Here is a 25912-nt window from a genome sequence, read left to right as displayed (position 1 = left end):
AAAGCCTTTAAATTAACAGGCAATTCCCATCTGCTAGGGCTATTGGGCTAACTTTTAAGGATAGAAAAATAAAGGAAGTTAGTTATCAGGCAAAACACATTTTCAATATGTTTTAGATAAATACAATGTCTACAGAAGTATGTTTTCTTTATTGAGGTCTGGTCTAGAGGGGCAGGAGGTCTGGTCTAGAGGGTAGAGCCTCCATTTGCCTGAAGATTAACATCCACAAGGTCGCCAGTTCGAGGCCACCGGCACCGTGCGACCTTGGAGCAGCTGACAAGCTGCAGCTGAGCTGTTCCATCTGCTCGGAGCGTGGGAGGATGGAGGCCAGAATGTTAAACCAGATCGGAGTGTAACATCTTGAATATGTAGTGGTTCTTGAAAGAGAGAACCTTCTTTCAATTTGTAAAAATCCCTGCATGGATTTAATAAGCCTGCCTGTGTAAACCGCCTTGAATAAAGTCTTGAATAAAGACCAAGAAAGGCGGTATATAAATACTGTGTATTATTATTATGTATTATTATTATTGGGCATTATCTAGTCTCCACAGCCCCACACAGAGAGCTAAATTTGGAAGCTCCATGCAGTAGTGGATGAAGGAGGCTGGAGGTGGGTGGGTTCCAGGTGCCAGGCTACACGGGGTGTCGGAGGTACTGGAGGCATGTGGGGAGGGGCAACTGGGATAACACACTCTCCCTCCACAGCACTCCGGGTGTTTCCTGGTCTTGTGGGGGTTGTGCTTGCTCAGTACTCATCACTAGAAGTGGCAAGCACCACAAATTGGGACCATCTGCCCTCCCTCAGCTCCAAAGTGGAGCTTTTTCAAAAGCTGGGGGTGTGTCCAGCATAGGGGAGATGCAATGACATAGGGAGAGATGTTTCAGGGTCACTGCATCGCCTGGCCCTGGATGCCTGGAGGTTCCAGGACACTGTTGGCTCCATTTTCTCAAAAGGTCTCAAAGGCCAAACAAGCAGATCTTCCAGTAATGTGTGTAAGTGTAACCTTGTCCACCCCACTGTGCCCTGGCAATGCTAGCAGTGTTTAACTACATCAGACTGTGGTGTGGCAGCTTTTCAGGTCTCTCTGTGCATCTCAGGAAGCCAGGCCCAGATTTACTCTCACTTGGCCATACAGAAACATATAGGAAGATTGGGGGGGGGGGGCGGAAGACACACCTCCACAGAATCACTGTGCGCAGAAATACCAGGGCCCCCGAATAATGTAGTACCAGGAGCATGCTATCATCTCCCCTGACCAAAATGTTGAGGGTGATTTTGACACACCTGAAGTAATGGGATGAAATCTTCTTGTTCCAAATAGTTACAGTTTGGTTTTGCTAAAAGGCAAATGAACTTTGATGCATCATCATGGCAATTGTTCAGTATTCTACAAGAAGAAAAATAAGAATGTAATGTGTTACAGTTTTATTCAGCTTTTAAATAAGGATGTAAATGTACTCCTAGAACTCAAATTAGGTTCTCCTGTTGCTTTACTGTATGCAAAAAATCATACTTCTGTACTGAAAAGTGTGCCCAACAAAATGTAAGAAGAGATGTGCTAACAAACATTTTGGTCCTGTTGCATCATGAAGGAACTGGCTTCTCCATGCTTGTCCTGTGGTCAAAACATAAAAATGACCAGAATAATGTATATATTGGACCCAAGCCATGCATTGGAAAAGCCAATTCCTTCATCAGGCAAAAGGACCAAAATATTCAACTGCACAACTCTTCTTGCATTACTTTAGCCCTACCTAAAGATACTTCATATATACTTTTTCATGTATAAGCATAAATCATGTACATAACAGGAGTGTGCTAATCAGTTCTCAATGAGTACTATGAACTTCCACTCAAGTCTGCAGCACTTGTTGGCAATTCCAGCATTCACTGGAAGATAAAGGAAGACAAAATCAGGTTAGACTTTCAATAACAAGAGCAATCTATACTTTACTGAAGCCAGTAACAAAGCCATTGTTAATTTCAATTGCTCCATCTGACACCTAATGTTTATAACAAGGAGAATTAAATATTGTACTGACCTACCCAGTGCATGAAGGATGCTCTATCAATTACTGTGTTTAAACCAAGACTGCGTGTGTTTCTGACATATATTATAGCTAAATCAAAAATTCCAAGTTAGATGAAGGAATAAGAGAACTGTTTTGAGTGTTGTTCTGTAAAAATCTTACTATACACATAGTGGGCTTCTGCAAAACTAGAATGGTTTACAAGGCTTATCAAATGCAAAAATATTTAAAGGAAAACAGAATACCTTAAAAGGAAGAAAATTGAAGATGGTGTAAAAAAATGGGATTTAAAGGGCATAGTGGAATTACAAAAAATAAATGTTCAAAGAAAGGCACTGTGCCGAACATTCTGTTGCTTTTTCCACAGAAATATTTTTACACAGTGTCACTCACTTTCTCCACATCGCCACAAATGAATGTACAGATACAAATCCTGTCCGTTCTCCTCCTGATGCACTGAACATGGGAGCTTTCCAGTACAGAGGACAGCAGCATATCTGCAAACAAAACAGCAAGGCAGAATTTAGTTCTGGAAAAACCCTAATCTGTACTTTTAGAAGAAGCCCCATTCTATACTTGTGTATTTTGAGGTATCATTGAGTTCAATAGGTCTCAATAACATCAAAAACTTTGCATGTGCCACTTAAAATTCTTTTGAAGCTATATCCCACTAATGGTACACATGCGTGAAGGACAGAGATGCAGCTTTGAATGCACTTATATCAGGATTTTAGATTGACTGATGGTCATACAGGAATTATGAGTGCATCTCAGCCTCCCTGTTGTATCACTTATGCTATGTAATGTGTCCCACCTGAAGCATGTTTGTAGTCTCGTATTTTGTTTCCATAGGGTTATACTTTTTGGAATGACTTTAAAAAAAAACACCTGCTAACGTCTCTTCTTTGGAACCCTTTCTTCTGGTCACTAATAACAGGCGTCACATTTTTAAAGTTCTAAAATTGTGCCAACATGCAAAGGGTGGGGAGGAGATGAGAAAAAACCCACTGCAAGTTAAGCAAGGAAAAGGTTGTACAACAGCAACAAAAGATATCACATACCCCTGGCACCGGCTTTGTCTTCCTAAAACATCCCCCTATCCCTCTGTGTGTGTAGGTACACACACAATAAAGCAGTGGTTCTCAAAATTTTGGCACTGTAATCCACTTGTGCTGGGTCACAACACGATGCTTTTGATAGTGCTGGAATGCTTTCGGGAAGCCCTAGAGACCTGTTCTAGGTCAAATCAGGCCAGCAACCCATTCTGTTGGCCTCCATGGGCCTCAAAATAGCCCACAGAAATGATCAGAAGCTATTTCTGGTCAAACTGGAAGTTGCATCAGCAAAGTGGAACCAAAAGTATTCTGGTCTTACCAGGAGCATCGTGTTGGGCCAAGGTAATATGGGGGTGTTCCTACCATCAAGGATTGACACTCAAACCGGGTTAACTCAACTTGAGTTATGCTAAGCAGCTGTTTTTGAAAGACTTGAGTTGACTCAAGTCATGCACATCACTGACCCCGACACAACTTGGGGCCAGTGACTTGAAAAAAAAGAGTCTGGACTTGAAATGACTCAAATCTGTATCTTTTTAGTGTAGGTGTATGTGTTCTTGCTTACCCTACTACCACCACCTTCCTTTTTTCTGTGCATTTTTGTGACTTGTTACTGAAAATGACTCAGACTCGCAACTTGAAAGACTTGAAATTTTTTCAGGTCATGTCAGGTGCATGCTATAACTTGTGAGTCAAAGGGTCAGTGACTTGCGACTCAACTTGCAATTTGAGCTTAGCGTCTTGGGCACATTCCTGCCCACCATACATTGGCTCACAAGCCACCAATGGATCATGACCCACAGCTTGAGAACCACTGTATGAAGCTCTGTGGAAAGTGAAACTGAGCCGCATGTGCACATTTACTCACAAATAGGCAAACGTGCCTCAGTCCACTTCAGACAGGCCAATAGGACCACCAGAATGTTCCTGATCCAATGAATGAAGTGCCAAAAACACTCAAGAAGAAAGTTCTCCTCCCCCAAGCTGATAAGGAAAATGTATTGGTTCCTATGGAAAGTGAACGTGAGCCATATGTGTGCATTTACTCACAAGCAGGGAAACATGCCTTGGCTATTGAAGGTCAGGCAAAGGGGGACACAAGGTCACAGAATGGTCCCAATCTGATGACTGTGGAGCTCAACAAATACTCCAGAAGGCAGACCCCCACCATAGTAAAAAGGATAAAAACAGAGGCTTGAGCAATTGGTAAGGTGAAACTTTTTTTAGTTTTGTAAAACTAGGTGGGTTCTGATCATGTGTCATTTTCAAAAGGGGGTCCCAGCGCTAAACAGTTTGGAAACCACTGGCTCAATACATTTTTCTTGTCAGCCATTAGCTTGTCAATTTTACAACCCGCTAATCATCAGGTGAGGACCCACAGGGGGGTAATGAACCACAGTTTAGGAAACACCAGTCTCCTTCATTAAAGTACTGGCTAAATCTATAACTCAGGGTGCAATCCTAACCCCTTATGTCAGTGCTTTCCAGCACTGATATAAGGGCAATGCAGCTCCCTTACTTACAAACATTCCCTTACTTTGAGGAGGCCTCTGTGAGTGACACCCAACTGCAGGATGCATCACACATCCCTATGGCACCACTATGCAGGTGCTAGAAAGCAATGACATAAGGGGTTAGGATTGCATCCTGTAACAAATTGCTCAATCCTATCCCCCACCATTAGTGCCAAGCCAGTAGTGCTGGTGGGGTGCATTCTGCATCGAATGCTTGGGGTGTGTGTGCGTGTGTGTGTGTGTGTGTGTGTGTGAGATCAGACAGCCAGCAGGAAGTCGGTAAAATATTTTTTATTGATTTCCCTTGTAGGCTGTCTGATCATCTATAGGTCTTGTTGGGCCTATGCCAGCCATTTTATTGGCATAAGTCTGAGCAAAAAAAAGGGGTGGGGCAGCCAGAGAAAGAGGAAATATGATCTGGTGCATGCCAGTGTTACCAAGATCTAACCCCTCCCTCCCTGTCCTCTCATTCTCTTGCCGCCCTCCCTCAAATGATACAACTCCACTACCAACTTTCTGGCACCAACGGAGCCCACTGAAGACCCTGCGCTGCTGCCTTTTTGCAGCATCCTGGAAACTTTCACACTAAAGGAATTTGTGCTGCCAGAATGCTAGTTCCAGCAGTGCAAGGGCCCCAGTCCCAGAGCCAGTGCAATAAATGAGACTTTGCAGGTGTAGATGCTTTCCCCAGGACAAAACAAGCTCTTTATGGAGCCCTAAACTAGATATTAGTGCAACTTGGGTCTCCTGCTCTGTGCATCTTATTGAAAGATTTTTATGCAGGAGAGATTCTCCTTTGCCATGGAAAGTTTTGCTTTTTCATTTGTTCATGTCTTCTTCTTGTTGTCTCCTTTAAATGAAGAGGCACCCCACCTGAAAGGATGCTATTTATTTGAAACTGTAAAACATTATTTGTTGATTTGGTAGTGAATCTCTAGGTTTGTGTAGGCTTGAGAGTCAGATTATGACAACACTTACTTTTGAAATTTTTCCCATTTCATTAATGGTGGCTCTCTCATCCTCAAACTCTGAAAATGTTGCCTCAACCTTGGTGATGATCTCCTCATGACTGTGGCTGATATTAGGAAGTCCATTGGGGAAGTAGAAACGTGGAATGCTTATGGACAAAGGGGCACCAACAGTTACTTTATTCACAGGCAGAAGCAACTGTGGGCTGACTGTCGAATCTGAGGATGGAGTCACTGGTTTCTTCTCTTGTTTATTTTGGACCTAGAAAGGTAATACATTAAATTAATCATTTTTTCCACAACAGAATGTGAAAAAAGAGCACAAGAAAAAATGATTAGCCCCCAAGATGAACATAAATTAATTAGCAAGTCTCCAAAGAAACAAAAAAACTGTTTGAATGCAATACAACTGCATTTATCTAAATAGCCTGAGTCACCAAGACCTCAAAATTTTTGGATAAATGGCAGCGCTGGTCACATAGGAATACATAAATGAGAAATACCTTAGGAGTTTGACAGTTGGGCTGAGATCATGTGTACTGAATTACGTGTAGACAGTTATGTATAGACACTCTGCAGTGGTGTTGCCAGAGGGGGGCACAGTGGTACAGGGTGCCTCACTGCGCTGTGTAAGCTGCCCTTTCCCATTGGAGCCATTCCAGGCAGCAAGAGCAACACGAGGGAGATGCTTGCGCCTTGCTCTTGCTGCCCAGAAAGGCTCAGGTGGCAAGGGAGAAGGGCAGCTTACACGGTGTGGTGAAGCACCTTGTAAAACTTAGCACCTACACCATGGCTTCCTCATGAGGAAGCTGCTTGAACCATTCACTAAAGAGGCTATACTAAATCTCCAAAACTAGACGTGATAAACAGATGCCATTTTTGGAATTAGCACCCCAAATTCATATCAAACCACCATAAAGTTTGGGAAAAACTTTTCTGACCCTTAATTTTGTAGGCCTGTGTTACCAGATGATGCATAATATAAAGCTTTAATTTCCTCAGCTAATTTTCTTCCAACTGGCATTTCTAATGGTTGGTTTTCTGTCCCTCCTTCTCCATCTTTGCTTCACATGGGCATGCATAGAATATGCCCCTTTACTGCACTCTCTGACCATTACAGTGCAATCCTGTGCATGTCTACTCAAAAGTACGCCCCAATGAATATAATGGAACTTACTCCCACTTAAGCATATACGTGGATACACTTGGATACATGTGGATACAAGTGAATTGCAGCCGGACAGCCCAATCCTGCCTAACTTGCTGCATGGCAATGCAACAGTGCCAATGTGGCATCTGCTGCAACCCAATAGGGAGTTTCAGCCTCCAGAGTTTTGTTCCTTCCCCAGGTTAAGCCCCTGCCAGCCTGGTGGGTCAAGTCACATCTTTGCCAGTGATACCATTGGTGCAAGAATGTGTAGACCCATGAAGGAGGATCTTGCCCAGGAAGGGGTTTAAGATCTGGTGGACACTGTTGCCACCAAACCACCCCATTCCCAGGTCCGATCCACCCTCCTCCCTGCCCTTGTCTCCTCCCCATTCCACTCCCTTCCTGCCTCCCTCCTGCTCCCTGTGCTATCCTACCTGGAGCGGCAGGCATCTTGCTCCCATTGTTGCATGGAGCTGGCCACTTGCTACTTCTAGCAGCAGCAACCCTGCACACACTGGTGTGTTGCCTTTTATAACAGTCAGAAAGTGCATTACACCACCAGAACGTTCATTCTGGCAGCATAATGCATGTTGAGGATTGGGCCATTAGTTGCCATAGTGGGGGAACTTTTCTTTTGTTGTGGATTAGGATAGATATGCTTTCTCCCAACATTTGCTTTTCTGTGCTTCTGTGATACTCTAAATGCAGTCGGTGCAACCCCAGCAAGAATGTCAACATGTTTACAAAAAAAAAACAACGCCCGGCTGTTGAACATGCCTAAAAAAATTGGTTTGGAAGAAAACTGTTAGAATAGCTAATACAGGTAGTTTCAAATGTATACTTGTAGTGGCTTTGATTTTCAGCTGGATTGTAGAAGACAAAACATGAAAATGTAAGCGAGTGTTCTTACAAGCATTTCTTACACATTTCATTCTGCCTTTGTCCCTCATTATCTTGGAACTAGGTTTATTTACTGAGAACATTTTTTACCACACTTCTCTTTGTGCTCAAGGTGGATTGCCATATTTTATTCTTTCTGGGACATTTTTTCTTTAATAATTGTTGAATTTGTACAACTGTGCACCCATGAATTCATTATACACCTCAATAAATTTGATGCAACATAAAAAAGTGGAGTGACCTTGATAAGAACTCATGAAGTAATAAAGTTACAGGATCATAACATCTGGATTCTACCAGCAAATTAAATTATTAAAGTGTCTGGGCAAGTGTTTGGAATTGCACAAACACAGCCTCCTCCCAAGACTGTGAAGGAGGAAGTGTGGAATAATGGTCAGGAAGGGGGCAAATGTACCCAAGATTCATGAGGATACCAGGAAGTCATGCACAAACAGCTATGGGATGCAGTACTTGGTGCATATTCTCCATACATAAATATAAGCAGCAGTTAGTTAATGTGCTGGTCTGTATCCTTGGCAAAAATTAGAAAAACCATTTTTTTTAACTTACTAAAAGCAATTTAGTAGCCAGAAATGAAGCATGAAATAGTGAACTATAACCACACATGCCCACTTCCATAGCCATTTGCTTTTAACTTTTAAAGCATATTTTCAGCAACAGGGTAGAACAAAGCTTCTCCAATGCAGCTGACATTTAGGATCACTAAGGAATGTAGCATGCAATACACACAATACATAGAACACCCAGGAGTTTTTCATTCAGCAAAAGCAGGAACAGTGTGATCATTTTCAACTAATAGTCTTTATTAATGTTATTAGCCTCATCCTTGAGAGGAAAAATACCTTTGAGCTCTTTCCCCTTGTTTACCAATAGGACATTTTGTGTGCTAAGCCTGGAAGACCTATTTTTAAACCTAATGGGTATCTGGTGCAAATAACTTTCTGCAAATAGAAAAGCCTAAGGGAGACACAGTTCCAACCCTTGATCCAATAAAAAGATAGAAAGAGGAAGAAAAAGAAAAGCATGTTCAAACCTGGGCCTGCTGGAATGACTTCAACCTCTTCTTGAATCGGGATGGAAGAACAAAATCACAGCCTTTTGCAAGGAAAGCTAACTCTCCTCGTAAATCTGGGTCCCTTCGCAGAGATGTTTCCTTGATCATCATCTCGGTTATTTCCTGAGCAACTGTTTGTCCCCCCAGCAGAAGTACCTGTATAAAGTCCTTCTGGGAAATAACTTCAGCCACAATGAGCTACTGTCTTGGTTTTGTTTTTTTATGGTAAAGAAGTTCTAAGTGAAACATATCTTGTCTTCTTGTTCACAGCAAAAATTCTTAATCACTATATCTCAGCACAAGTCCAGAAAACTTTTTTTTCTTACATTCAAATAATCCCTGAGTGTAATTATCTCTGGATGCCTCTCTGCAATTCTTTATCAAGAGGCATGATCTACACCAGAATCTATGTCCCTGCTGGCTACATGACAGTCAATCTGTCCTTGGCTTGTAATAGAGCAGAGGTATTGTGGGAAAGGAAGCACCCACCACTACTACCAGTGGTGCTAAAGTTAGACATACTGCAGAAGTAGCTAAATATATCACCTTCCCAGATAGTTCTTATTTTATTAGCTTCAGAGGTGAAATCTGAGGTGCGAACTTACAGACATCAGCCTTAGCAGGAAATAAAAACACATGCTGAAATTAAGGCCTATATGAAACATTGCATTATGAGGTGTTATGAGGTTATCATAGCAGCACAGATTCTTTTAATTGCTTGCTTTTGTTCCTTTTTAACTAGGAAAAAATTAACTGTCTTGTTGACGCCACAGGAAATATCTTAGGAAAAGCAGCAAACTGGTAGGTCAAATTTTCCTTTCATTTCCAAAAGTCCTGACAGTGCATTCCTACATATGTCTGCTCAGAAATAAGTTATACTGAATCCAGTGGATCTTACTTCCTACTGCATGTGCCTTGGATTGTATTGCACATGGATGTTTTAACAAGTATCAGGCAAACCTCAGACAGCCCCTATTTATACAACATCAACAAATCAGATCATGAGAATTCTTAAGAAAGTGAAGCAATTTGGAAAATTTTAATTATGGGTACTATTCTCAAAACCTGAGTTTCAATACCAAAAAGAAGTTGGTGGAAATGACATAAACAGCTCCCACCACTACTATAAGTATCACAGCTTTGTTTCATAAGTTACAAACAAGGAATTTGCTTGCTGTGGAAATTGCACAATATGCTATACATGTACTTTATCAGGCTGGATTTTTGTTTTGGTTAAAGATAGAAATTTCAGCCTAGATGCTTATTATTACATGATTACAAGATGGTACATCTTCTCCAAGAAGAAGAGGAAGGATGACTAGCTTGACATAGATGTGTAGGTTCTCAATCGCAGCAGTATCAAGAATTTTGGCATTCAATGAATTTATTTAGTTTCTTACCAAAATGGCAAAGTACATGTGTTGCAAGTGTTTATCTTGCAATTCTGAACAACATATCTGTCAATGAGACTGTTTTTTAAAAAAGGAATCCACAATAGGTATCTATCAACAGCAGCAATTCTGAGAGCAGCTGGCTAAGGACTGCATCAAGAGAATTTCAAAATCCTTATGTTAATCAATTTGTGCTCCTTTTAAATTTTGTCTTATCTACTATTATTTATTAAAAATCATTAAAATTTTAATTACTTGTTCACTTGTTCCCAATCTGCAGAGATAGCAGTGGGAGGGGGTTACACTGCAAGCAGCCACAGAGAGGAAGAGATCAGGCATGAACTTACGTGATTCAGGTATGAACAGAGCGCAAGGGGGCCAATTGGCAGGAGGCCCAGAAAGCTATTTAACTTGTACAGTGTGCACTTTTTGCCCTCTTTGTAGGCTGATGCTACACACTTACTCCCTTGGTTTAGCAATGTGGGACTAGTTGGTTGTCTGCTGAAGATGAATAAGGAGTTTTTTTTTCTTGTTTGACCCATAGTGGCTCTGAGAATCAGGTTTTTTTTTTGCCTCGTCTATCCTCCTTGCTGAAGCTCAAGGATCTACGTTAAGTTGGAACTAGTCATAGCTGGATTTCCAGAATCAGTAGAGGCAATATTGTGAGGGTGAACAGGTGTTATAAGAGACTGGTCCTTGCAGTTGTTCAGCAAAAGTGAACTGAGACATGAACTCATTTAGGCATTCAAAAACTTGGATTAGGGAGTGGGGTTGGTTGGCTAAATTTATTAATGCACATCTGTATGATATTCAAAAGTCATAGCCCTTTTAAATTCCCATCAGCTTATATCTTATCTCTTCAGCCCTGATCTGCACACAATTCAATCTTCACATAAAGCAATTCCATGATATGTTTTTGAAACATCTCAGGGAACAGCTGCACCACAGATTATTACTTCCAAAACCTGATATCACTTCCATAAAGGAAACTGTTGCTGTGGACAAACGATTACTTCTATGGAGCAATAGAACATCCCTTTTACTGCTACTGTAGCCTTAATCCTTCCCCTAATGATTTGCCTGGTGCTTGTACAATCATAATGAAGGAAGAGAAGATGTACAAAGCATTTCCAGGGAAAAATACTGTTCACCACATTTGTTTTTATTGCAGCCACTTCCTTTTGTCTCATGCAATTCTTATAAACATAAGGAGATGTGAAACTGACTACCAGCCCAATCATGAGCTGTACGGGGCTGCAGTGGTGCCAAAAATGGCTGCCGCCGCATCCTACACATTCCAGGCAGCCGCTGGTGGCTCCTCAGGAGAAGGGGACTTTTTTTTTTTTTTTTTAGTAGTGCACTGTTCTGGAAGACTTTTGACAGAAAAGTAACCTAAAAATAAATATTAATATAGGGAATTCATCATGCTTGAATAGTTCCTAAGTGAAAAGATGTGCAAACTTACCTTGATAACTTGTGATGCCTGTTGACTTTGAGCTGGGACAGGTTCTTTGGCTATTGCACTTGTGTAGCTCTGCTGGACAGCTGCGATGGAAGGAGTGGCCAAAGTTTCCTGAAGAATGTGCATCACTTCCTTCTCCTTTGATAAGCTTCCTTTGCCCATTCGGAATTCTACTAGTTCCTGGGCAAAGTCTTCAATACTTTCCAGGATACGCAATAGAAGAGTTTTGTCATCTTCCTCCATTTTATGACCATTGGTTTCTACGAGTTTTGATAAAGAGGAAGAAGCACTTTTGTCTGCTGGTGAACAGGTTTTACCTTTGTTTTCAAGAGTCCGAGATAGACTAACATCTTTCAAACACACTGGATCACTGTCCTTAGTGGTAGTCTCTCTCAGAGTATTTTCCATTTTCTGGGAAAAATGCTCCAAGTCCAACAGAAGTTTATCTATCTCTTCTTGATTGTTTTTTCTGGATTCCCCTTTAGAAGCCTGAACACTAGAATCAAAGCCTTGGCTGACAGAAGCTAACTGGGTGGAAGTTTGGGTCAGTGTTACAGATTGCACTACAATAGGTAATGTTTTAGTTGGATCTACAGCAGTGTCTCCCCTGTCAATTCTCTGCTGGATGCCCTCTGAATTCTCCCAACTTCCTCTACTCTTAGAGCTGGATACACTGGCTGGTATCTTTTCCCTGTCTGATTCTTCCACAATGTACAGAGTTTCGGTAGGAGAAATGTGGTCTGACGAGTTTACAGACAGTAAGTGAGGTAGTGCACAAGCATCGTTTTTAGATCCTAAGTTGTCCTGCTGGTTATTGAAGTGCAAAGCATTTGAGGAAAAATCTATAGCAGGGTATAGGGTAGGCTTTGCAGAAGTAATTGTATCAGTGCTATTTTGGCAAATTCGTAGGTCTGTAGTGACAGGCTGCCTTGTCATGGAAGATGGGGAGCGTACCACATCCTCGTATCTAGGTGGCTGTTCATTGCCAAATACTGGGGGGAAATTAGACTGCTGCAAAGCAGACAAGCTATTAATTAGTTCTACCATGTCACCTGGCTCAGTGAGCCCAGGCTGTCTAAATTCAAAAGGCAGTTTTTTAAGGTAAGAGGAAAACCTTGTCATTAAGTTCATATAGATAATTTCAGAGCTGGCTAAAGGGTCATTGCCATTTCCTTCACTTACAGTACCAGAAGATTTCTTTCTGATGCACTGCTTTATTATATCAGTACACTTCTTCAAGTCCTCTGAGCATTTGAGCAGGATGTCCAAACACATCTTAATATCGCCACTGGAAGATCCATCCAGCTTGTGCTTTTCCAAAATCTGTGTGATAAAGGTGTCTTCAGAGAAAGTCTCTATGGCTAAAGGAACTGTAGAACTCACACTTCCCTCTACTGAGGTGCTGCTGACCTGCCATTTGTCCTCAGGTGACAAATTATGTGACAGGGGAAAGGGAGGGGGAGAATTTTCATCATTGTTGAAATGTCCATAGATCAAGTCAAAATCTAGTGACTTTCTGTTGAATGGGTCTGACTTAACTTTTCTTCCCTTTCTGTAGGTCACTTGATTAGAAGAGTTTTTCAATTTTTCAAATGAGAATTCTTTTATTTTTCCACTAGCAAGATTTATAGCTTCTCCAGTGATATCTTTCAGACTTCCAGTGCTTTGAATTGAAGACCCCTTCTTGAGTCTCGGATTGCTAGGGATGATTTGGTGAAAATCTTCATCTCCAACCAAAGCAAGGGAATTTTCAGGCAAAGAAAGCCTAAAGGTCAAATCTGAACTTCGGGTGTTAGGTGTAGAAACCTTAACTAGCTCTGCACAAACACTGTGGTGGGCCACTATGCACATAACTCCTTGTTTGAATATCCGACATGCCCCAGTGCAATAATGCACAGCATGTTGAAGTCGACGGTCTATCACAACACTGCTATAAGAATTTACTGTTGTTACTACACGCCTATAGGTTGCTGCCATAATGTGAATTTTAATTGGTTAAACTATGAACTAAGACAGCAATCACATTACCTCTTCAAATGAAACTACTTTTCTATTTAACAAGTTTTATATAATATATACATACGTTCCAGGGTGGTTCTGAACTAAGAAAATAGTCTTACAATATGAGAAAAGCAATCCATTGTCAAAATTCCACAGCCAACTAGACTAGAGAAGGTAGATGTTAGAAATTTAACATAACCAGTGTAATGTACAAGATTGAATTTACTGGTTACATTTTATTTATTTATTGAAAAATTGTATTCCACACTAAGATTGCCATTCGGATGAAAAGTTGCCCCCTTCTCTCAATCTAAATAAGTGTTAGAGGTAGAATTGTAGAACTTCTTTCTACTTGAAGCAACAGGAAATAACGGTTTTCTCTTGAATACTTTGTCTTAATTTGCTGCTTTGAGTTTCAGAAACCATGCAGAAGCAAAAAATATATAGTGTGCTTGAAAGATCCAACTCTGGCATCGATGAAGATGATATCTGCAATTACAAATAATGCTAGTAAACAAAATGTGCAACTTGACATCAGATATTACTTTATCTTTTATACAAATATCATTTTTAAAACCCTATAAATAATATCTGCAGCCTTTATTCTGATCTTGCTGTAATTCTACACATTGCGTATGATATTGTTAAATCACAAGGCATTCACATTTTGCAACATCAACTCATCTGGAAAAAATGATACATTATTTACCCCAGAATGTCAAAGTAACCACTTCTACTATTAAATGGCAATTTAATTGGCTGGGGTGTGGACCGTTGTCATGTCATGCCCACAGTCCTTGCTGTGGCTTAGACCTGCTGTGCAAGGAAGAAGGGATAGCAGACAGGAGCCACCCTTACTTTTACAGCCCTGAAGAGGAGAAAAACTTTGTGTGCGTGTATGTGTGTGTGTGTAAATAGATGTGCAGAGCATGCTACACAGAGGTCTTACACTAAAAAAGGTTAGTCATATGTAACCCTCACTGAAATTAATATGACTTTGATTACTTGCAACTAATGTTCTATTGATTTCAACAAGACTTAAGAACCTGATCTTAATAGGTGTATTGCCAGCATGCCGGCCCCACCGCTGGCACTGGGTATCATAAAAGTGCCATAAGGCACTTTGCTGCCAGCAGAAGACACCCAGCCCAGTGGAGAGGCCAATGCCAGTTGGTGCTGGGCTTCAGTACCAGGAAGATGCCAAGAGGAGCCCCAGGCAGTGAATATCCCTACTAAACAGCAGGGAGGCTTTTTGGGGAGGGGAGGGCAGAGAGTGGGCAGAAGTGAATGGAGGGAAGGAGGGAGGGATGGTGGCAGAGGCCACTACTGAATCCTGTGCCCCCTTCCAAGCCTGACACAGGCCTCCTCGATTCTAGGCCCACTAAATAGCAGGCGCAACTCTGAGGAGACCCATTGGGGACAGTGGAGTTCAATATGGGATAAGGGAACCAGACTGCAGTGGCTCCTCTGGCCCACTGGGATACAGCGGTGGCTGTTTTGGCACCACTGTACCTTGCAGCGCTGAGGCAACTTAGAATTGGACTGAGGCTAAATGACAAACTGCAGAATAAAATCAGGTAGGCACATGTTTTTTATCACGGGTCTACATATAAGAAGAACACTACACAGAGTTGAAACTGTCAGAGAAAAAAATTCAACATCAATAGTTAATTCCTTTAAATGTTTATATAATTTCAGTAAGAAGGCCAAAATGGTTGGATTTGATTTGCAGATGATTTGCAGTTCCGTCTGAGTATCCAAGATGAGTATACAGCTATTCCTTGGATGTTGTTTACAATCTCTAACCTATCACTTTTGCTACATGTTTAGTCCATCATTTGTATTTAATGTAAATTCTAGCCAATTGTCTGAATACTGTAAGTCCGATGCTTTATATATAAATATTTGCATGCTGCAGAAGAGTAATATTATAGATACTGGGACTGGGAACCAAGAGGACACAGTACCTGGTGATGGTCACATTAATAAAAACTAGTGGAAAGCACTGGGCTGTCAAGAAAATTGTTAGTGGAATGTTGTTGGCTAAGAGCTTAAAATATCTTCAGAAATGCGGACTACGTGAAGGCAGGTTTCAGAGGCCATAGAACTATGCTTTACCTCAGTGAATCACACCAGCAGTAGCTACTTCCTTATGAAAACATAATGCAATGACTTGTATTTACATTAAGAGCAAGCGCACCTGATAATTTTTTATATAATTTGTACAAAGCAAACATTTCTATTCAGCCTAGTGTTCATGACATTTAGTATAATTACATTTACCTTATGGGACAAGTATTGAAAAGTATTATACAACTTTTATTTTATGACAAGGATTCCAAGGCCAGCGGTGGAGGGATCACCCCCCCCTTATTTGTTTATATCCTGCTTTTCCATAGGGCCTCTAGCTGTCTCCTATACAAAAAGCCAATCAGGTTCATACCTGCTTTGTTTTTAGCATCTGGATCCTATGGAGGATTTTATTAGGAGAAACACTAATTAAATGATGAGAAACTAATATTCTTAACCACTTATTGGCTAGGATCCAGAGATACATTTCAGGATAAATTCAGTGATTTAAAAAAAACACACCACCCTTGTTTTCCCTTTGAACAGCAGATTTTAATGGAATATCACTGCTCTTCAAAAAAACTCAAGCCCAAAGTCCCAACAGACATGCAGATATAGCTGCACTGTTCTTTGGTACTTGCACATTAGTGACATAATAAATATTTAATTAATGTATCATATAACTGTAATAATACCAACAATAAAAAATATTAGTTCTATATTAGCTATATTAGTATATTAGTAAAATATTTGTTCTATATGCCAATTATGCCAGTGTACAAATTTTTTAAATAAAGACCTATTTAGCACAAAAAATCAAAAAACACTGAATATTTTTAACAAAGAATATTACCTCATCATCATCAGGCAGCAAACTTATGGCAGCAATTTCATCAGTTGTGCAGCAATGGACTCAAGAAACCATCCTAAGAATATTGGTTTTTGTTGCAACAGCTTCCTTTTCTCCTTTATAAACTATAGAATATTACTGCTGGACATATACTGTACTATCGATGAACTGATTGTTAGTTGCAACACATAACCAGTAGAGGGCAAAACATCAGAGCTTACTCCTTTCCTCCACAAAATGTTATTACCTGCAGGTCCAATGTGCAGCAAATCTGACATACAGCGTAAAACCTACCACCCAAGTCGATGCACATCTACTCAGAAGTAAGTCACACAGAGTTCAATGAGACCTACTCCCAAGTAAGCACTTACAAGGTTGCAGCCTTAATCATGTGTATGAATTAGGTAATGGAGTGTGTGATGGACAATCCTGACTGCCACAGAATTATTAATATAGATTCATCCCTTTTCCTGCTTTTTGCTAACAGATGATACGCTGAAAAAGTCACAATGCACGCTACTACCCTAATTATTTAGCCTCAGACATGAAATAATATTGGTCAATTGATATTTGATTTGATATCTAATAATCAATTTTATTTATACATCCGCTTTGTAAAAATATATGCGATTCATTATGGCAGATCATCTGAGGGCACTTTAACCACCATGAATGTCTGTCACTGGCAGTGATTACTATATTCATCTACATTCTACACATTTAAAGCAAGGAAATTCAAGTTAGCACTTAAACAAAGGGCTATTTCAAAAAATGACACAAAGAATACATTTCACCACTAGTCATTTTATCAGGTCTCCAACCGGATGATTCTTTCAACTGTCTAAGGCCAGTTCTGTGTGCCAGACTGACCGTGCCATAATCATAAAAGTCATAAAGCCATAATCAATGTGTAAGACAGCATTGGGTGTGTTAATCCATGCCAAGTCAAACTTAATGTTCACCCAATGCTGGGTGCTAGCATACCTCACATTGCGTTGGCAAAAGCAGCCTAATTGCAGTCACAAAGCAGCGTCCACAACTACGAGCTGCAGGACCTCTGGTGGGAAGGCTAGAGTGGCCTCTCATATGCTGGTGGATAACCGAAGACCCGCCAGAGCAGGTAAGACCACATGGGAGTAGAACGGGGTGGGACAGGGTGGGACAGAGAAGGTGTGGGTGGAAGAGAGTGGTGACAGAGGTGAGGAGGAAAGTGGATGGGAACCAGGAAGGAGGAGGTTTGGCAGTTCAAACAGAACCCTGTCCCCCTTCCTGGGCCTGAACTGCTTTCACAGATCAACTCAGACCTGTGCCAGCGATTAAGCCATAGTGGCTGCTGGGGCTTACCCCAAGGATACCTCCAGCAGCAAAAAATCCCCCACAAGATACAGCAGAAGCCATGCTGCATCACTGCATCACCACAAGGAGATTGAGCTGTGTGTCTTTCTTTTTCCAGTCTTTTTACTGAGTGACAGAGCACATCTGAACATACTTTCAATAGATGCATTGCACATAGTATATTCTTCCAGTTCTAAAAAGTGCATTTATGCTTTCTCATAACTATTCCTGTGCAGAGGCTAGGTGTGTGTGTGTGTGTGTGTGTGTGTGTGTGTGTATGTATGTGTGTGTATCTCTCTCTCTCTCTCTCTCTCTCTCTCACACACACACACACACACACACACACACACACACACACCATCCTAGAAATAGATCTAATATATTTGATTCAGTTTAACCAAAATCCATTTTTTCAGACATGGTAATCTAGCTCTGGACTAAATTTGCATAGGTTTTCCTTAAAAATAGGTATTGGTACCTCCCCCAATTATGAAAAGGAATGAAGGCTCACTTAGAAGAAAACATCTTTTATTTCTTTAAGCCTACAGTTTTTTCCAGTTGGGCTTCCTGAAGCATGGACTATTATAAATGTACTTTATAAGGACTTTGTTTTAACTGCTGCCATGCAACAAACTCCAAGCTTGAGGGCATTGAATTAGTTTCATAGTATGAACTGTAAATGAATAGCGTTCTTTTATATGAGTACTCTGTAATGCTTCCTGACTTCTCTATTTGTCAGAAATCATGAATCATTTTTGAAGGAAGAAAACTGTTCTATAAAGTAACTACATGAAAGGATGTCTGTAAACCATGCAGTGTACTCCATCTATTTAATGATTGTACTACACAGCTAAGTAATTGAAAAATTACTGTTTCACATGTGTAACAGCAATCAGCCACAATTCAGTTTACTTGCTTTCCAGTATCAAATAAATATAAAACAGGTACTGTCTTCACAAGAAGTCACTACAGGCCTGTGAGCTGCTACTCTTTTGAGATCATTCTATTGTTCCTTCCATACGAAGAAGGGTGGTTGCACAGATGGTAACTTGCCACTCACCATTTAAGTGCACAGTCCATTTCAACATAGGTTGGTTACCAAACATAACGCTGTACAAAGAAACATGTAGAAACTATTGAAAAATGATTGAAAGAGTAAACAAACCTGAGATCTTTTGCACTGAATACTACTTAACCTTTTTAAGCTGTAATCCTATGCGTAATTACTTGAGAGAAAGTCTCATTGAACTCATTGGGGACTTGTTTTTGGGTAGACACACACAGAATCATACTATTAAGTCTGCAAATTGTTTCCTGATTCACTGTCTTCATTTGAGACTATACCATAAAACAGTTGGATTCATTTTCAAGAAAAGTTTGAAAAGCAGTTTTTGATATGGCACTGGGATCTGCCACACAAAAGAAAGAACTCAAAGACAACTTTGGGCCTAAATCTTTCTCATCAGTCACTTAAGACTACAGCAATTGCAAAGTGAGCTAACACCATGCCCTCTACACCAGTAACATCTTTTTCTCTCTCCCTTCCTTTTGCGTTTTTTGTTTAAAATCTAGTATAAGTAAAAGTTATGTAAAATTCAGAAGTTTACTCATTGCTTTGTGAATTTTAGTCAATTCTAATATAAAGGTACTGTGCTAATATATAAACATCTTCCTAAGAGGTCGTTATTGCTATCTACAATTAACAGCATAATCTTAAACAACTTTTCAGTTCCCTTACCTTGAGGAGGCCTCTGAAGTGGAGTTCCTGGAGGGGGGCAAAGTGCTAAGTTTTTTCAGGTGCAAAGACACCTGTGTAAAGTGCCCCCCTCCCACTTGCCTTTACAGCCAGTCATGGCTATGAAAGCCTTTGCTTTCACAGCCATGATTAGCTCTAAAGGCAAGAGGGTGGGCCGCTTTACATAGGCATCCCTGTGCCTGAAAAAACTTAGCGCTTTGCCCTCCCTCCAGGAACACCACTGGGCCTCTGTGACTGCCCCTACCACCACAGAATGCAGTGTGCTCCCAACTGGCACAGCTGCATTGATGCTGGAGAGTTGATTAGGATTGGACTGTTAGCATGTTTTGAGAATGGAAAGTATCATAGGAATGCTTTAGGACCTGAATGCTTATGATTTCATCCTCACCAGCAACAATGCAAGAAGTGAAAAGTATAGGCTTTACTCGAGATGAAAGAAAGCAACAAGAGAAACAGGTGGCTGCAGAAGAAATGATGAGATAGGACAGGGAAAAATGGTTTGTGTACGGTGGGGGCTGCATAAAAAGAACAAATAAAAAAATATATGTGGAAGAGATCTGAACTGTAAAGGTAGGAAGGATAAGACTACACAGGACATACGACATATGCATCAGCCCTACTCGGCTTTATACTCTGGACATATCTTTCAAAGTTTCTTTTCTAATATTCCTCACATTCACAGTTCTTTCTGGCTAAATACGTGAGGAAACAAAATGTTACAATATTATATTCCAGTTGTGAATCTATCTACTGAGAAGGAAAACTATATTTACAGTGATTGTGCTGGCAAGGCAGCTGATACACACAGAGAAGAACATATCAAAAATTGGAATGTGGGGGGACGGGGAGGGAATGTGAGATTAGGAATCTCCTTAACGTGAACTAGGGTCATCATATTCAAGCTGAGGCACCAAATCTCCCTTACTTAGCTTGCAACATTGACCCTTGAATTTTAGACATTCTGGTTAAGTAATCTGAAAATACTAAAAAAAATAATTAGAACACTCTTCTAGATGAAAGGAAGGTCCACTTCAGTGGCTGTTCTGTTTGATCTGGAAATAATCCTCTCACAGTAGCAGTACAAATTTAATGCTCTGGAATTAATCCACCACACAACTTGTGTCTTGAATACTGTGGGCAGCAGAGTTGCTAAACTTCCACAGGATAAGCAGAAAAGACATTCCTGGATCCTAGCCATCTCCTTTTAAAGAAAAAAAAACAACACTGCATATATGACTACCAGAACAGAACTACCAGAACATGAACATTTGTGGTGTTCATTCAGGAACACCACAAATAACTATATATTACGCTTCCACATTCTTTGAAGAATGAATTATGGAAAGTTACTATGGAGTACACATATGCATGCATGAACTCTATTCACAGTTGAGACACAGCTCATATGCTGTTCATTGCTGCAGACTCAATGAGGATGCAGCAGGAAGTCCTGGCTGGGAGCATTCAAGTTCAATCTGTATGTGAATTTTTACCTTCAGGAAGCCTTAACACCTGCCCCAGAATCGTTATGCCTTGCACATAGTGTACCTCTGTATTCTAGGACACTGTTTGCAGAGAGCACAAATCAATCCAGCTGAGGTTAGATGAACATGCCCTGAAACACCCCTGTAGTTGCACACTGCAGGATAAGGTTTTTGGGTAGCTTGTCTACCATTACCAATCTCCTCATCAAAGAATTCCCAGTAAGTAGAGGTGTTTGAAAATGGTGTTATTTGTTTTACTTAGAAGTAAGACCATTGTGTTCCATAAGTCTTAGAACGCAATCATGAAATGGAGATGGGTCAGCAAGTCCCTTGTGCCAACCCAGGAATGTCACAAAAGTGCCATAAAGCACATTTGTGCCTCCTTAAGAGTTGGCTGAGACAGCACACAGACTTAACCTGATCCTAAACCCCCTCTCAGCCAGCCCAGCATTAAACTGAACTGCTCGAATCTGCGCCAGAGATTTTGCTGGTGAAGATCCGAGTAGCCCCATAAGGGTGGCTGCCGTGCTACACAGGGTAAGGCAGTGGTTATCACACATTTAGCACCAGGACCCACTTTTTAGAATGAGAATCTGTCAGGACCCACCAGAAATGTCATCAAGACCGGAAGTGACATCATCCAGCAGGGTAATTTTTAACAATTCTAGGCTGCAATCCTACGCACACTTACCCAGGAGTAAGTCCCATTGACTATCATTGTTAAAAGAATACACATAGTAGCTTGTTAAAAGTACAGGTCTGTAACATTCCCCCAGATGCATGGTAGCATCAAATCTAATGCATTAAAAATAAAATATTGAAATGAATGGGGAACCACTTGAAATCGGCTCGTGACCCACCTAGTGGGTCCCAACTCACAGTCTGAAAAACACTGCCGTAAGAGGAAATAAATCCCCTTACTCTGTTTGGCAGCCACCATCTATCCTGTGCTGGATACAGTGCAAGCCGGTTGACCCAGTACAGGATAGAATTGGGCTGCCTGAGTATAAACCTATCTTACTCACAGGAAACAAACACCTCTAACAGTAAGCTTCCAAGAAATTCTAGAAGTGCAACTTAAAAACCACTGAGACCTTGTCTTGTTTCATAGTTGTGACACAACATGCAACCACCAGTTCTCCATGCTTGACTCAAGCACTTCTTTCCAGGCTCAGAACAAATAACATATTCTTCCTAACCAACCTTTTTTTTCTTGCTTCATACCTTCCTAGTTCTTTAACATATGAAGCACAAGCTTTAGATGCAACAGCAAAACTCACTGCAGTGCCTACCATCAGTTTGTTTTATCCAGATATACTTAGATGAGGCATGAAACCATGACAGGAGAGAAAGAAAAAACAGTCTAAAATAAATTAACTAGAATAAAGAGGCTGAATTAAGGTTATGTGAGCAGCTTTAATTGTGGTTTGTGTCATCTGACACTTTATTTTCTACAAAATTAATGTTCTCTTTTATATTTAATTAAGAAGCAATTCACATATTGAATCAGAAATTATTGGGTACAGAATTTTGTGATGACAATAATTGTTTAGAAAGCTCAGTTTTACTTATAGATTATGTTTAAGTAACAAAAAACAGTCACAAAAAGATGAAAGAAGACTATGTAAGTACATTCTATCTGGATGTTTATAAAGCAAATTCCCAAATTAGACATTCTATTGGCCAGATAAATTATTCACCAATTTGCTCCTTCTAACACCACAATTCTACCATTCTATGAATTACTATAGTTTATGAGAAAAAAATATATTTTAGGAAATACCATTCCTTCGTTATCAGTTTGTTTATACTGTAATGTAATAAAATATGAGGATCATAATTCAAAGAACTGATTTTTTGTTTCATAAGATTTATGCACCTGTCTTTCCATAATGTTACAAATGCCAAAAAGCACATCACTTACTGCTAATGACAACATCATCTCCAATCAGGCTACTTATGGGGAGGGTTACAGGTTGAGAGCAACTCACACAATTCCATGATCCTCTGTGCACAAAAGGAGAATCAGTATGGGCTACAAATATTATTAATAAATTGATAGATTAAATTTAAATTAACACATTAACATTCTGTTTAAACATTCAGGATTGTATTCTAAGAAAGTTAGTCAAGATTAAGTTCCTTTGAAATAAATGGGTCTTGAGAGAAGCATGACATCCCACTGCTGACATCCCATGGATTTTAACTGTGCTTAGTCATGACTTTTTCATATGTAACTCAAAGACAGCTCATCTTAAGTCAGCTGCTTACAACCCGCTACACTGCAATCCTATGCATTACTTAAAAGTAACCCCACTGAATTCAATGGGACTTACTCCCAGGTAGGCATGCATATAGAATTACAGCCCTAAGCATTCATACAAGACTGCCAGGATAGGGAACTGCTGTTACAAATCTGCACAGGACATTTGCACTTCTGCAGTGCTATTCTTCTCTTTTTTCCCATAATCTTAGATTACATTTTCTTAATGTGGGTTATCACATTTTTATAATTTAAAAATATTAATCTTCCTCTGTAGAATTGCAATGCATTTGTTAAACAATAGGTTTAAATCCATAATTTATAGATGCAAAAATCTCCATCTCCATACAGCAGTTATATCGAACTGCTACAAACTGTTTTCCACCATAGAATCTCAGCCATATTTTAGTCCACATCGAAAGTTGAGAACTGCACAAAATGTAATAGTAACAGAAAATGCTGAGATCACCACTGAGGTGTTGTCTACTAATAATCTCTGACTCAGTAGAAAATGTAGACAGGAGGTCATGTAAAACATAAGCCACCAAAAAAAAGAAAGAAAAGATATTTCACCTTTAAATTGTTTTGACCAAAGCCAGTCAGGAGCCAGTCACTCAGAGAAATGCTCAATAGTAGACCTTAACAAAATTAATATTATACTGTGAACTGATGCTTTGAAATGAAATGAGTGTGGAGTCTTAATGCTTCCCACTCATGGAACACTCTACCTGCAAACATATGCTGCTGCTCTAGATTCAAAGTGGTTAATTGCCTCTACCACCAGAATAACTATTACCTTTTTTTTACTACTATTGCTAGTACTTATTAATATAACACTTTTAATCTGCAAGATTTTAATGCAAAAATCTAAAAAACTGTAAGCTACAGTTTTTAGTGTAATACCATCACAAGAACCTGATCAGGTTCAGTCCTTGTTGTTACAACTAGACACACTGGAAACTGAAGCTGAAAAATTGTTACCCAAGGCCTCAAGAGGGATAAGTTCACAGAAGGAAAACAACTTGAATCTGGTCTCCTGGATCCAGATCCAGCTCTTTGTCTGACTCCTACAATAAATCTTTAAGATGCCACAAACCTCTTTGCTCTCACAGACTCTTGAAATGCCACTACTTGTGTGTGTCTAACACAGCCCTCAATAACAGTCTCATCTGTCAAGTTCATCCTAGGGGACAGTACAGTAATATTCGTGCAACCCTTCCAACTTTCTGTGTTGTGCACCACCTGGCACCCAGTTCCAACACTTGCACTCTGCCTTACTGCCCCAGGCCTGGAAAAATAACCCCAAGAGAAGCTCATGGCCTGTTTATATGGGAGCCACTCTAGCAAGAGAAAACTCCACCGGGACTAGCAGGACAGTTTACACGGCTTATTATGCAAACCCAGCCATGGCTATCTATCCATTCACTAATTTACCAGCCTGCCCCATACAGAACCCAATCCTAAGCATGTCTACTCAGAAATAAGTCCCATTCTAGTCAATGGGGCTTACTCCCAGGAAAGTGTGGCTAGGATTGCAGCCTTAGAGCCCAATCCTATGCACGTCTACTCAGAAGTAAGTCCCCTTATGGTCCGTGGGGCTTACTCCCAGGAAGGCGTGGCGAGGACTGTAGCCAGCACAGGCGTCGGAGGGGTCTCTGGGGAGACGTCCCACTGCAGGAGGGGGCACCGCTCTGTCCCATCCCGCAGGGGGAAGTGTGTGTGGAGGGGGATGTTGTCTGCCGCATCTTAACTTCGACAACTGACCCCAACGGGGGCAGAACCGAGGCGAAGCTGCGGGCAGCTGAACCCAAAAATAAATGGCCCGAGGAACCCACCGCCAGCCCTCCGGCCCAGCCCGCCTCCCTCCTGTCACCGGCTGGCTCACCCCGCGCACGCTGGAGCTGGGGACGGGGCACAGCCGAGGCGCCCCTGGGGAAGGCGCGCCGAAGTTCTCGCGGTGCCCCCATTCCGCCCGGCCGCTCTCCTCTCCGCCCCGTCCCAGCCTCGGGGCGCGGACGGGGCTGGGGGAGCGGCGGCGATGAGCCCCGTGGCCGCCTCAGTGCGCGGGGCAGAGGCGGCGGCAGTGCGACACCTACCCGCCGCCGGAGCGACTCGCTGTGCCATCCTGGGGCGCTCCTCGGAGTCTGCCTCCGCCTCCACTTTCGGGGCCGAAGGAGGCGCTGCCTCTTTCCCCGTCCCTTCCGCACGACGAAAGGGGCGCCCGCCGCGCGGGCTGGAGTGGGAATGTGGGGAGGGGAGGCGGCGGCGGCGGTTCTCTGCCAAGAGAGGGCCGGGCCGGGCCGCGGGTGCAGCGTGAGGTAGGGAGGGAGAGGCTGAGCCCTGCCCGGCGGGAGCTTCCCCTTTAGGGCCACCCCCGCGGCTCCCTCCTGCAACTCTCGGGCCTCCAGTTCCTGAGGCGGGGCGGGGAGGAGGCCCTTGCCGAGCGCTGCCGTCCCAGCCAAGAGCCGGCCCGCACGGACGACCGCTCCCTCTCGGGCCCTGGGAATTAGGAGGCTCCGCGGGAGTTCACGCTCCGAGGGGGGCGCTGAAAACAAAAGGCCCGCGCCTCGCCAGCAGCAGGGGGCTGGCGGTGCTTGAAGGCAGGGA

The 25912-nt window shown here is 41.6% G+C and overlaps 1 protein-coding gene across 4 annotated transcripts in view; it reads right to left on the bottom strand.

Moving 5' to 3' along the window:
- LOC136643605 (serine/threonine-protein phosphatase 2A regulatory subunit B'' subunit alpha-like) overlaps window positions 1–25554 on the bottom strand; it is a 53422-nt gene extending 27868 nt beyond the window's left edge. For 2 of the 4 annotated variants that reach the window (XM_066618737.1, XM_066618740.1), the window contains exons 1-5: window positions 25402–25554; window positions 11550–14036; window positions 5579–5830; window positions 2425–2528; window positions 1286–1388 (exon numbers count right to left, since the gene is read on the bottom strand). In XM_066618737.1, coding sequence (XP_066474834.1) covers window positions 1286–1388; window positions 2425–2528; window positions 5579–5830; window positions 11550–13523 — 2433 coding nt within the window. In that variant the 5' untranslated portion in view covers window positions 13524–14036; window positions 25402–25554. Of the gene's footprint in view, window positions 1–1285; window positions 1389–2424; window positions 2529–5578; window positions 5831–11549; window positions 14037–16470; window positions 16529–25190; window positions 25348–25401 lie in introns of those variants that run through there. The other 2 variants (XM_066618738.1, XM_066618739.1) reach the window with 2 other exon arrangements.
- Between the last annotated feature and the right edge of the window lie 358 nt (window positions 25555–25912).

This window comes from Tiliqua scincoides, chromosome 3 (genome assembly GCF_035046505.1).
Source record: "Tiliqua scincoides isolate rTilSci1 chromosome 3, rTilSci1.hap2, whole genome shotgun sequence".
NCBI lineage: Eukaryota > Metazoa > Chordata > Lepidosauria > Squamata > Scincidae > Tiliqua > Tiliqua scincoides.
Note: the sequence above shows the minus strand (reverse complement) of the source record. Positions and strands in the feature narration are given on the sequence as shown.